The following is a 12,245-nucleotide window of genomic DNA, read 5'->3' on the forward strand; positions in this document are numbered from 1 at the left end:
TAGAAATACTTAGCACCTCAAAGCACTGTGCTTTGGGGTATTGTTTTCTGAGCCCTGACAGTCCCAATCTCAGTTGTCTGTGCTCTTTCTACCATTGTCTCTGTCTCAGTGTCCATGTCAGAATATATCCAGAATAGATCCCTATCAAACTTGCAAATACCTTACAAATGTCACCTAAATTGTGTCTCCCAGGAAAAAGGCAAACACAGCAAGCTCCCAAACTCAGTCTTTGCCCAACTGTCTAAGTCTCCCTTCTTTCCCCTCTCCCAAAAGAACCCGCTCAGGGCCAAACGCAACTGCTGAGTGTTTTTGGATTATGCCAGCTTGTTCAGGCCTTTGCATGTACTGTTTCCCATCCCCAAACACTCTTCCTCCCCCACCCCGCTCCATCTTTCAGTTCCTCCTTTCACATGGAGATAAGTTTCACCTCTTTCCAGAGGCCTTTTCTCTCCAAGCCGTTCCCTATAGCTGATCCTCCTACAGCTGCTCCTGCAAGCCCAGGACAGGGCACTAATCATTGCTTATACTTTACTGCACTGTGAGATTTGGCTTATTGGCCTGTCTTTCCCCACTAAACTGTGAGTTCCTGAGGGATGTCTTTGCATCTCTGTGTTAGCCCATTAGCAGTACGTTGCTTGAATAAATAAATGAAAAATCAAGACATGCCCTTGCCTAGAGCATCTTCAGCGGTAGCTAGAGCACAGAATAAATCCACAGCTTTAATACCTGTCTCAGAGCTGCCATTGATGTACTGATGCAAACTAGAGCTTAACTAGCTTAAGTACATTAGCTGTTCATGCATCCTCTGAAAACGAGAACAGTCATCATCATCATCATGTTATTTACTGAGCATGATGCATGGCATACAGCGTAGATCACCGGAGATGCTGCTATGTCTGGCCTGCCACTCCCTTTCTGAATATCCTCTCTGCTTTCAGTCTAACTCCAGAATCACAGAATCACATCTGCTCACCTTTGTCTGCCCAATGCCTGAAACAGTACTTGGCGCATAGCAGCCTTCAATAAAGATGGATTGAATGGATGGATGGATGGATGGATGGGTGGATGGAAACTGGCCAGGCTCAGTCCCTTCCACATGGCCATGTTGGCAACGTGACTTCACGCTCCACATCTGGTTTGGGCCCCAGTGGGGTATCTGATCAAAGGCAACCAATCCACAGGCCCCTCTGGGGCATATGATCTCTGTCTTGTTGTATAAAGCTGACTTCACACAACAGGTCTTTATAGAGAATTTGAACTACAAAATATGAAGAAATGTCTCCCAGGTAAACACAAGGCAAGAGCTAGGAGGAAACAAGGGAAAATTGCTGTCAAGTAGGTGGGACCCCTAATTGCCATTTTAAGTAGATGGATGAAGAAGCACCTGTGAAGGAGAGAGAATCCGTTTTGCTTAGAGAGTAAGAAAGCAGATCAACAGAGAGCAGACAGAAGCTCAAGTCCACTGAAACCATGCCAGCCTAGGAAAGGGCAAGAGAAAGGGGAATTGGTTGCCTCAATTCCTGAGAACTCTCAGGTGTCAGCCCCAGGTCAGGTGCAATCTGATCTACTAGGGGCCCCCTGACTTAACAGATGAAGCTGATTTTTCAAATGTGCCAAACTCTAATACAGAACTGTCATCAGCTGCTTTGGTAACTCAGCGAGAATTAGGAGGTGCCCCTTCTGGAATGAAGCCTGACCTGTGGTCAGCCTCCTGGGTAGGTGAGAGGCTCATGGCCTTTATGCAAAGAAAAGGGTGTTCTCCCTGTGGGATAAGGAAGGTATGCATGTCCGCACCAGGTGCATAGCTTGACCTGGGCAAAGCACAGGCTGGACCTGCGTCCACGGGCACCCTCTCCATCCAGCACCCTCTTGGGTTGCCCAAGCTGGCCTGGACAGGGTGGCCTTGCTGTTCCCTGACAAGAGAGAGACAGAAAGTAAACTTAGAGCCAAATGGTCTTTGTTTGGTAAAAACCCACTGTGAGTTACACAAACGTAAAGTGAGCAGGTGTTTATTGTTTCTGTCCTAGGGTACCTGCAGCTCAGTTGAGGCTGGGGCTCAGAAGCCTCTTAGGGCCCAGCCACCCTTTTGGGGCACAAAGCAGCAACTCAAAGAGTTCCAACCTTGGAGGCCAGTAAGAAACACAGTAGAAGGCCCAGCAAGGGATGAACAAGCACGAGCTTCCCCCAAAGGCACAGGTGACTGACCCTCCACAGCAGAACTGATCTTGGGCAGCAGCATCTGGTGGCAGTGGCCAGGCAGCAGTGAGTATGAACTGATAGCAGTGAGTATAATCAAGGTATGCTGGACTTCTCACTTCCACTTAGCACTGAACACACCAGGAATTAAAGACACCAGAAAGAGATCCTGGATTTGCTGTTGCCTCTATACCTGTATATATCAGGGCATAGGGATACTGAAGAGATGAATCAGAGTAATAAAAAGATGAGACGGTACTTGCACACTAAGCTAATGATGTGGTCCATGCACTTATACTCCTTTTTTTTTTGGAGGTGGCTCAGATGGTTCTCGGATCTAGGCAGCCCAATGTGCTATGTGCAAGCCTATGCGTCATCACATAAGAATAATCAACATCTTTTGGTCCTCCCTACAGCCCACACAGGTCCAGAACAGCACCTGGAACCCAGTAGGCCGACAGCGAGTACCTGCTGAATCCTTACATGGTCTGTGCCCTGGGCTGTGTGTCTTCAGGTTATTTACTTACTAAACACTGGGCTTATCAGAAGAGCACATCAGAAACCACTAAAGTTATCAAAGTTCCTAATACCGAACAGGATTGGTCTAAAACTTAAGGGAATACCTGACCATATACTATGGGAAACTTGTTTCAAGATTTTACTCTAAAAATTGAGTTCGACATCACTTTATTTACAAAGAAATACTGAATTTTAAAAATCCAAGGCTGGGAGCAGCGGCACGTTCCTATAACATCAGCTAATCAGGAGGCTGAGGCAGGAGGATCCCTTGAACCTCAGAATTTGAGGCCGCAATGCACTGTGGTTGTGCCGGTGAATAGCTATTGCACTACAGTTTGGGCAACACAGCAAGACTCCATCTCAAAAAAAGAAAAATAAGTTCAGGACTTTTGTTGAATTCCGGAAGTGTGAGTTCAAAAACCATATGGCAAAATCAATCTGCATTTTTATAAACTCGATAAAAGAGTTTATTCATTAATTCCACTGTTATTTCAATTTTAGCTTTAATAATTACTTATTTGAAATTTTTTTTTAACTTTTTTGTGTAGATTTTGAAATATAAAACTGGCTTGGTTTTTTTTTTTTTTTTGATAAAGCACATGCATTCTTATGTTAAAAATTCCTTAAGCCACAAGTTAAATAGAATCCCTTGAAGTCTGAGACACTTTTCTTGATGAAAATCTAGTAATAATCTAGTATAGTCAGGGGAAGCCGATTCTCTTGGGGTATCTTCACAGTATCTATCAACAGTGCTAGCACAGAACAGGTCTTTAAAAATATATATTTAGGCAGGCGTGGTGGCTCATGCCTGTAATCCCAGCACTTTGGGAGGCCAAGGCAGAAGGATCACAAGGCCAGGAGATGGAGACCATCCTGGCTAACATGGTGAAACCCTGTCTCTACTAAAAATACAAAAAAGTAATTGGGTGTGCTGGCACACGCCTGCAGTCCCAGCTACTCGGGAGGCTGAGGCAGGAGAATTGCTTGAACCCAGGAGGTGAAGGTTGTAGTAACCCAAGATCACATCACTGCACTCGAGCCTGGGCAACAGAGCGAGACTCTGTCTCAAAAAAAGAAAAAAAAAATATATATATATATATACACATATATATTTAGTATTATACTGACTGATCACAGCAGTGAGCAAGTTTTTAGAGGCTGAGTTCCAGGTTTTTATTATTCTTTCCTGGAAAGAGGATGGAGGGGGAGCTGTGGCAGGGGGTTGGGGTAATGGCTGCAGGTAGCAAGGATGGTAGGTGGTTCTGGAGGGACGCTGTTCTCTGGCCGTTCTTGGCAAGCACTGTTTCTTCCCCTTCCTCTTCTCCCTTTCAGGTCACTGTTACTGCAAAAGGTGATTTCCTTTTCCTCTCAACACTATTCTAAGGACTTATAGCAGGGAGTTAACTCATGATTAGAAATTATCCCTTAGGAAGAACATTTGACAACTAGCTGGAATCAAAAATAAGAGTGAAGAAAGCTGCTTGGGAGGCTGCAGCAGTAGAAGAGGGGTTGTAGCAATAGGGATGTGAGAAGATACTAAAAAACATTCTTTAACCTTATGCTTGTACCACGGTATCACCACACATACGGCAGCAAGCTACAGGACAGCGGTTCTCAAACTTTGCCACTCATTAGCATCATCTAATGCCCGGGCTGCACCTGATGCCAATTAATCAGAATCCCTAGGTGTGGAACCAGCCACAGTTGTTTTGTTGGTATCTCCCCAAGCAATTCCTATGTGTAGCCAAGTCTGAAAGCCCGTGTGGGAGGGTAGCACTTCTCAAACTGGAAGGTATCTAAGAACCTGGGGATCTTATTAAAATGCAGATTCAGATTAAGCAGGTCTGGGGTGGGGCCTGAGATTCTGCAATGAGGCCACAGATGCTGGCTGTTTTGGCAAAGCCGCATATGACCTTGCTCTCAGTGCTGCCTCTGCGTGTGCCCAGAGCTTCTAGGGAAAGGCTGGAAATGGGGCTACTATAATGTCAGGCCAAGGGAATGTTTTTACCAGGTATGTAACCTTCTTATTGTGCCTCTAAGATAATTCAGAGATCCCAGCACGGTCATCTTGCTGATTCTCGGATCCATCCTGCATGGCCTACCGAGGCTGCCGAGGCTGTGGGGTAGTCGGGGGAAAACACGCTGCGTGTCAGTGAAAGACCTGCTCATTCTTTTTCTCTCTGACTCTAAAAGCAGGGAGCTCCTGATCACATTTAGTCTGCTCTTAAAGGGATCCAAGGCTCAGTTCTGAAAATGAAATCAGTCACATGAAAGTTCACTCTTCTACACGTGTGTCAGCATCCTGTGACACAGGAGACAACTGAGCTGAAAGGTGTCACTTCCTAGCATCCGTTAAGAGGACACAGAAAAGATGAAGAGTCCTTGGAAGAAAAATAATTTCATAAATTGGAGCCCACGGTTCACAGGATGTACACTCGGCACACTCAGATTTTAAATGTCTTTCCTATCCTTTTTCAGCACACAGGCCATGATTTCCATCTATGAAAATGAAAAATGGTGATACAAGCTATGCTTTATCTACAATCGCCAACTGGATGAACTCTCAGTGGTCTCCTTAGAGTCTCTGAACAGTTAATCTTTGTAAAAATCAATCAAAATAATCCATGGCTCGAGTTCAGTTTGGCCAAGACACCGAGAGCAGGTGGTAAAAACATGTTGGGACTCAAAGCTTTCCACAATGCAAATTCAGAAGAAGGCTCTTTAGGTAAATCCTGTGATCAGTATCCCACTACCTCCATTTTAAGAGTTCTGACTCGTTTCATCCAATGCGATCTGCAATGCTTTTGAGGTGTTTCAAGTACACATGTCGGGTGGCAAAAACAATATGATCAGAATAAGAAGACAGAAGGTTATGGTGAGAAAGAGAGTCAGCCAGCTGAAGCGGAGTTAGAGGCATGGAAATGTGCTTTTTTGAACAGGAAGTTTTAGGTGAGGTTGAGTTAGAGCCCAGAGAAGTCCTGATCCCAGAGCACAGAGACTGAAAACCTTGGCAGTGGTAGGGGGTACTGCGCACATTCACGCCGGCAGGGGCTTTTGCTGCTATAGGTAGTTCTGATGCTAGCTTCGTTTCTAGATTCCCAGCTCCCATGCATCCTACATAGATTGCACATCACAAAACTGGTGGAAACTTGACACATCTGGTGAACTTTCTAAAAACAGTCCTACAGTTCTTAGGCTAATGCCTTGTTCAAAAGCAGCTTAAAAATGATGATTTAATCCGCATAAACTCCCGATGCGGTAGTACCATACTATCATTACCTCTCTCAATACTGTGATAGGAGAGACAAGGTTAAGTGATTTGCCCAATGTCACACAAAACGGCTGACAGCATCGGCCTCTGCTGAGTTCCTGATTCTGTCGGTCCCGGTACACTGGGCACAGGGCAGCCTCTGAGGACGCAATGGGCTGGTGCTACTGCAAAGGGGGCTTGAGACTTTTTTTTTTTTTTTTTTTGGTGAGACAGAGTCTCACTCTGTCGCCCAGGCTGGAGTACAGTGGTGTGATCTTGGTTCCCTGCAACCTCCGTCTCCCGGGTTCAAGCGATTCTCCTGCCTCAACCTCCTGGGTAGCTGGGACTACAGGCATGTACCACCACAGCAGCTCATTTTTTAAATTTTTAGTAGAGACGAAGTTTCATCATGTTGGCCAGGCTAGTCTCAAACTTCTGACCTCGAGTGATCCGCCAGCCTTCGGCCTCCCAAAGCGCTGGGATTACAGGCGTGAGCCATCGCGCCTGGCAGAGGCTTTTTCAAACATCTAAAGGATGAGATGCACAAACAGCCCGCCAAACTCTCCCCTGCTCTCCCCATCAACTGCATGGGTTTTTGCAAGGAGGTAAAACTCATATCCCAGGTCCTCTTTCCAACAACCCCAAAAGGAGTCTTTCAGAACTATGAGCAGTTGGGAGGCCTCCCAAGACCTGCACTGGCCCCAGCCCACGAAGTGAGGGAGCCGCACCCTTCCAAGGGACAAAAGTCGCGCCGAAAACCTAGAAGGTTCCTCTTTCTGCTGGAAAAGCGTCGGAAGCTGAGCTGCGGTGCTGCCTGGCGCCGCGGAGCCGAGCGGGAGCGCTCCCCACCCAACCCAGGCTGCATACTCGCCCCGCACGGCGCGCGCCCACCCGAGCGCACCAAGCGGTCGCCTGCTTTTAGCATCTTCCGCCGAGGGTCGCCGAGCCCCGGCAGCCGAGAAGGAGGCGGCAGTGTGGGGAGTTCAGCCTCCGCCCTCCCCTGTCTCTCACCCCACCCCGCCGCCAGCCTGCCTGGCCAGTGCCCGCGGGCGCCCCTGGCTGGCCGCGTCACCCTCGCGGCCACCTGCCCGCGGCCGGCCCTCCGCGGCCAGCGCCCCGAGCCGCCCTTACCTGAGCCGGAGATGTGGACCCGGAGCGGGCGGCCCCTGCTCGAGAATGAGGAGAGGTCGCTCTGCGAGCGGCCGCGGGGGCTCGGGTCCCCGGGCAGCCAGCGCAGGGCAAGCGCCGGCGGCGGTGCTGGCGCCTCGGGCTCGGGGACTGAGACCGCCGCCGCCGGCCTTGCCGGATCGTCCGGGGACCCCGTGGGACGCGAGCCAGCCTCGGCCATCGACTCCTGGCGGCGGGGCCGGAGCACCGGGTGGGGCCGGCGCCGAGGGCTGCGCTGCCCGCTGCTGCCGGGCTCTGCCCCGCGCGCCGCAACCCCGAGGCAGCGAGAAGGGCGGGGAGGTGGACGCCGGGCGCCGAGGAGCCGGTACGGAGGGCGGGAGGAGGAAGAGGACAGAAAAGTTTGCACAGGAAGGAGCCGCCTACAGCCGGCTCTCGCTCCAGCGGGCGCTCGGAGCTGGGCCGCCCTCGGTGCCCGCGAACCTGCCCGGCTGCTCCGCCCCCAAGCCCCGGTCAATGGCTCCAGGCAGGATGGCAGCAGGGTGTCCCCTCCACGGAGCCCTGTTCACCCAGCAATCCAGCCGCAGAAAAGCCGAGTTTGGGCTTCAGGAGCTCGGATGCAAGGTCAGAGCTAACAATATCATTTCCATTGTGGTGGGTGGGGGTGCCATGTACACAGACGTGAGCCCCCCTGTGATGGAGCAAAAATGATCATACCTGGTTAACAGATAGGAAACTCCGGCGTGAAAAGGCATTGCACTTGCCGGGTGGGTTAGGGGCAGTTTCTGGAGTCCCTTATAAAATGAAGCCTAATGCCCTTCCCCAACCCCACCCACACCTCTTGCCCTCAAAGCCCACCTCTACCTCTCACTGTTGCCCACATCCCTGGGTATCCGTCTACTAGGTGTAGGGAGCAAAAAATAGCTTCCCTCCACCCTTCTAGGTTCTTTGGCTGATCTATGAATTAAATTGCCATAAGGCAGATTAACAGGACAAAGAAAACCCATTTTAATTACCAGCATTCACACGGGAGTTTCACAAAATATGGGGCTCAAAGGGTCAGATGATTGAAGCTTGTATAGCATCCCGAGTTACAGAAAAGAACAGGATTTTGGAGCTTGGGGTGGGCACAGGTGAAGTTATGGGAGAGTGTGGGGAGAAGTATATAAAGAATAAAGGTGTCTCTTCTGCAGATTTTAAAAAGCTGATCAGGTAATAAGGAGTTGTTTTCTAGCAGAAGAACAAGTGATAGTCTGTCTGGGCCTGCCTTGATCCCAGATTTTCCCATTCCTGACAGATGAGCTCCTTTTAGAGGAATGATGGAGTTTTGCTCTTGTCTCCCAGACTGGAGTGCAATCTCTGCTCACTGCAACCTCTGCCTCCCGGAATTCAAGCTGTTCTCCTGCCTCAGCCTCCCAAGTAGCTGGGATTACAGGTGGCTGCTACCACACCCAGCTAATTTTCATTTTCGTGTGTGTGTGTGTGTGTGTGTGTGTGTGTGTGTGTGTGTGTGTATGCATATTTTTTTCTTTTTTCGTAGAGTCGGGGTTTCACCTTGTTGCCCAGACTGGTCTCGAACTCCTGACCTCAGGTGATCCACCCGCCTCAGCCTCCCAAAGTGCTGGGATTACAGGCTGGAGGATCTGTCTTTAGGTAGATAAAAGGACGTTCAGAGAAAGCTCCTTCTTGCAGTTGCTCTTCCCCAAGCACCCTCAGTTTAAAGTAACCAGGCTGCCAAAGCAGTATATTCCGGGGCAGCATTTTCTGAACTCCTTCATAAGTAAATACTCAAAGGTCATGTTTAAAAGGCCAGTCTTCTGAGAACCAAATAAATATCATGGATTTGATGTCTGAGTCAATGCTTTCTAACGGAAAGACAGCTGCATTGATTAGAAATATCTTAGTTAATGCTACACCTTGTAGGATTTTGCAAAATGTATAGTGGAGATTATGCTGATTCAGCTGGTGATTTCAAAACCTAGGCTTTCTCAGTTTTACAATTAGGCCCCCAAGTTGTGACTTGCCCAGAATTAAAAGACTGTAAGTCAGGCTCAGGAGTCACCAGTCCTCTGAAAGTTCGTAGCAAAGGAGGAATGTCCCTGGGTTCACCCACAGACCATAGATAGCCAATGGGAAGAGGTGGAGATATGGGGGAAAAGAAGGAATGGCACTAGCAATTACTCCTGTTAACATGCACACCCCTATTCTACATGCTATGTCAGGCATTTTGAGCATATTATATCATTTAATAAGAGAACAAACCTGATCAAGAAGGTAAGAGAAAAGACGAACAAAAACCAGGAGTGCGTGCTAGACAAGCACACTCATATGCACAAAGCCCTTAGTAGCAACTAGGTCATGATATACACACACACACACACAGAGCTCGCCCTTGATTATTTAAAAGGGCTTTCCCCTATAATTCTCATAGGAACTCTGTAGGGAAGATATGATTATTCCATCTTTGCTGCAAAAACTGTCCAAATACAGGCCAAGCACGGTGCTGCGAAACTGTCCAAATACAGGCCAGCCACGGTGGCTCACACTTGTAATCTCAGTATTTTGGGAGGCTGAGGTGGGAAGATCCCTTGAGGCAAAGAGTTCAAGACCAGCCTGGGCAGTGTAGCAAGTCCCCATCTCTGTAAAAATAAAAAATAAAAAAAATTTAGTCCAGCTGGTGGGGCAAGCCTCTAGTCCCAGCTACTCGGGAGGCTGAGGAAGGAGGATCGCTTGAACCCAGGAGTTCAAGGTTACAGTAAGCTATGGTCATGCCACGGCACACTAGCCTGGGCAACAAAGCAAGAGGCTATCTCAAAATAAAATAAAATAACAAAATTAATAAATCTGTCCAAATACAGGTCTCTTTTCACAAAGTCAGCCAACGTTGTCTGGTCTTGCTCTAAGTATTTTCTACTAACGGTCCGTTTAAATGTATACTGCTCCAAATGTTGCCTTACTCTCTTTATATCTTGTGTAGTTTCTGACAGGAAAAAAGATATCTCTGCCTCAGAGAATTAGCTATGCATTACTTTAGACAGTAGGTCATCGATAAGATTGAAAGCATACTGAGATGGATTTTACAGTTACCCCAAATAACCAGCATTAGATTACAATGGCATTTCTCAGCTCCATTTGCTTTCTATTACCTGGTGGTGCTGTCTGTATTCCATCAGTCCACTTCCCCAGCAGGGAGCTCCTCCCTTGCAAGCTGCCTTCTCTCTGGGGCACACATGCCAGTTGCCTATGCCTGGGTCTCACCCCAATTTCCTCTCCCCATTGCTTACAACATGAAAGCTCACATATTCTTCCAGACCACGTGCTTTTTCCTTCTCTGGTTAATTTCTGTGTCCTCTCTTGTCAAGATACATAAAAGAGGAATTAAATGCTTTTGAATACAAGAAGTGTTCTCTGACTCATTTTTCAGTTATTTAGCAATTCATCATTTCAACTTTTATTAGATAATTACATCTTTGAGTGTCTTTGTTGGGTCAGGCACTGTGCTAGGCTCTCCATATCATCAAGGAACCTCTCAGCCCTATATTACTCCATTCATTTTCCCATGACAGTCAATCTTCTAGAGAGAGTAGCATACACTCTAGAAGCTATTGCCATGTTCTTACAGTCCCCCTTCCCCATTCATCCCTCTACCATCTGGAGTATGACTTCTGCTTGCCCTACTGCATGGAGCTGCTTTGGCAAAGATCACGTCTGAGCAGCTCGTTGTCAAATATGCTGGGAACCTCTCAGGTCTTACTTAATCTGATGCCTTCTGTTGCTTTTAATACTCTCCATCACTCACTCTTTTTGTGAACTCTGCTTCCCTGGTTTCCAGGACACTCATCTCCCCAAGTGTTCCTTCGGCCTCTCTGCTTTTTCGTTACCGTCTTGTCAGGGTCTCTTTTTTCCATCTGCCCTTAGGTACTGTTTCCCAGATGTCCAGCATCTTCTATTCTCACTTGACATGTTTCTCCTGGGAGATCCCAGCTTCAGCTTTGACTGACACACAAATGATTCCCTCCATCCCAGACCCCTCTCCTGGGCTTCAGATCCCAGTGTCTAGTTACCTACTGGGCTTCCCTTCTTGTTTCCTTGACATTTGGGAGTCAACACTCCCCGAGATGAACTCTTCTTCCTCCTCCTCCATGGACATGCTCTGTTGATTCTCTTAAATAAGTAAATATCTTAATACCTTAAATAAATATTCTCAGAATTGGTTTCCTCCCTGTGATTCCATTGCCACCTCTTTAGTTTGAGCCTCCGTCTTCTATTTTCTCCTAAAGGGACTCTCTGCATCTGTACTCACTTTCTTCTACTCTGCTCCCATCCCATTTCTGAAATGATCTTTCCAAAATACTTGCAAGACTTTGCTGCCCCTCCATTTTAGTTCCCTCGAAACACATGTCTGTGAATAAAACCTATATTTATGAGTAAAGTGTCTACACAGAATAAAGTGGATATTCCTCAGCATGGCCTATCAGGGTTCTGTACTCTACCCCAAACTCCTTCCGTGCTGCTATTATACATACTGTGGCAGCTCAGAACACAACACCTCAAAATATGACCGTAGGAGGCCAAAATATGCCACTCTGGGATATACTTCTTTGGCATATTTTGAGCGGGTTATTCTGAGACACTGCAGACACAGGAGTAGCTCTGAAAAGCTTTCCTTTGGTAAAAGAAATTTACTTCTGTAGAGGAAAATGATTTTTATAGGACTCTCATCAACCAGGGAAGATCTTATCGGAAGATGAGACTGAAGGTTGACACCTTGCCCAGATGGACTTCGGCACAGGCTGTTACAGATTCTTCTGATAGGATACTCTGAAACAACTTTTATTACCCGAGAGACTGTTTATCTGCATCATGAGACAACCTTTGCTTGCACTCATTCCCTCGCCCCACCCTCCCATGACGTGTATCACCACCACTCCCAGAAGCACCAAGCCCCCCTTCCGTTCATAGCTCAGGGATACTACATGAGCTTCAATCATCTGGCTGTTCCTCCAGTCTCAGATTTTGTGGGACTCCTGTGCATATGTACATAATTAAATATGTTTTTTTTCCTGTTAATCTGCCCACTGTCCATTTTTCGTAGACTCAATTATCACACCCTCAGAGGCAGAAAATCTTCCCCCTCTACACAATACTTCACTCT

The 12,245-nt window shown here is 47.5% G+C and overlaps 1 protein-coding gene across 2 annotated transcripts in view; it reads right to left on the reverse strand.

Annotated features, from left to right (window-relative positions):
• Positions 1–7,545, reverse strand: part of PHACTR2 (phosphatase and actin regulator 2) — a 293,379-nt gene extending 285,834 nt beyond the window's left edge. Inside the window, exon 1 of one of the 2 annotated variants that reach the window (XM_032274574.1) lies at positions 7,097–7,545. In XM_032274574.1, the coding sequence (XP_032130465.1) occupies positions 7,097–7,313 (217 nt within the window). In that variant the 5' untranslated portion in view covers positions 7,314–7,545. The remainder of the gene's footprint in view (positions 1–7,096) is intronic. The other variant, XM_032274571.1, reaches the window with a different exon arrangement.
• Positions 7,546–12,245: the final 4,700 nt, after the last annotated feature.

Source organism: Sapajus apella, unplaced genomic scaffold (genome assembly GCF_009761245.1).
Source record: "Sapajus apella isolate SASKATOON/1434 unplaced genomic scaffold, GSC_monkey_1.0 scaffold6, whole genome shotgun sequence".
In the NCBI taxonomy this organism is placed as follows: domain Eukaryota; kingdom Metazoa; phylum Chordata; class Mammalia; order Primates; family Cebidae; genus Sapajus; species Sapajus apella.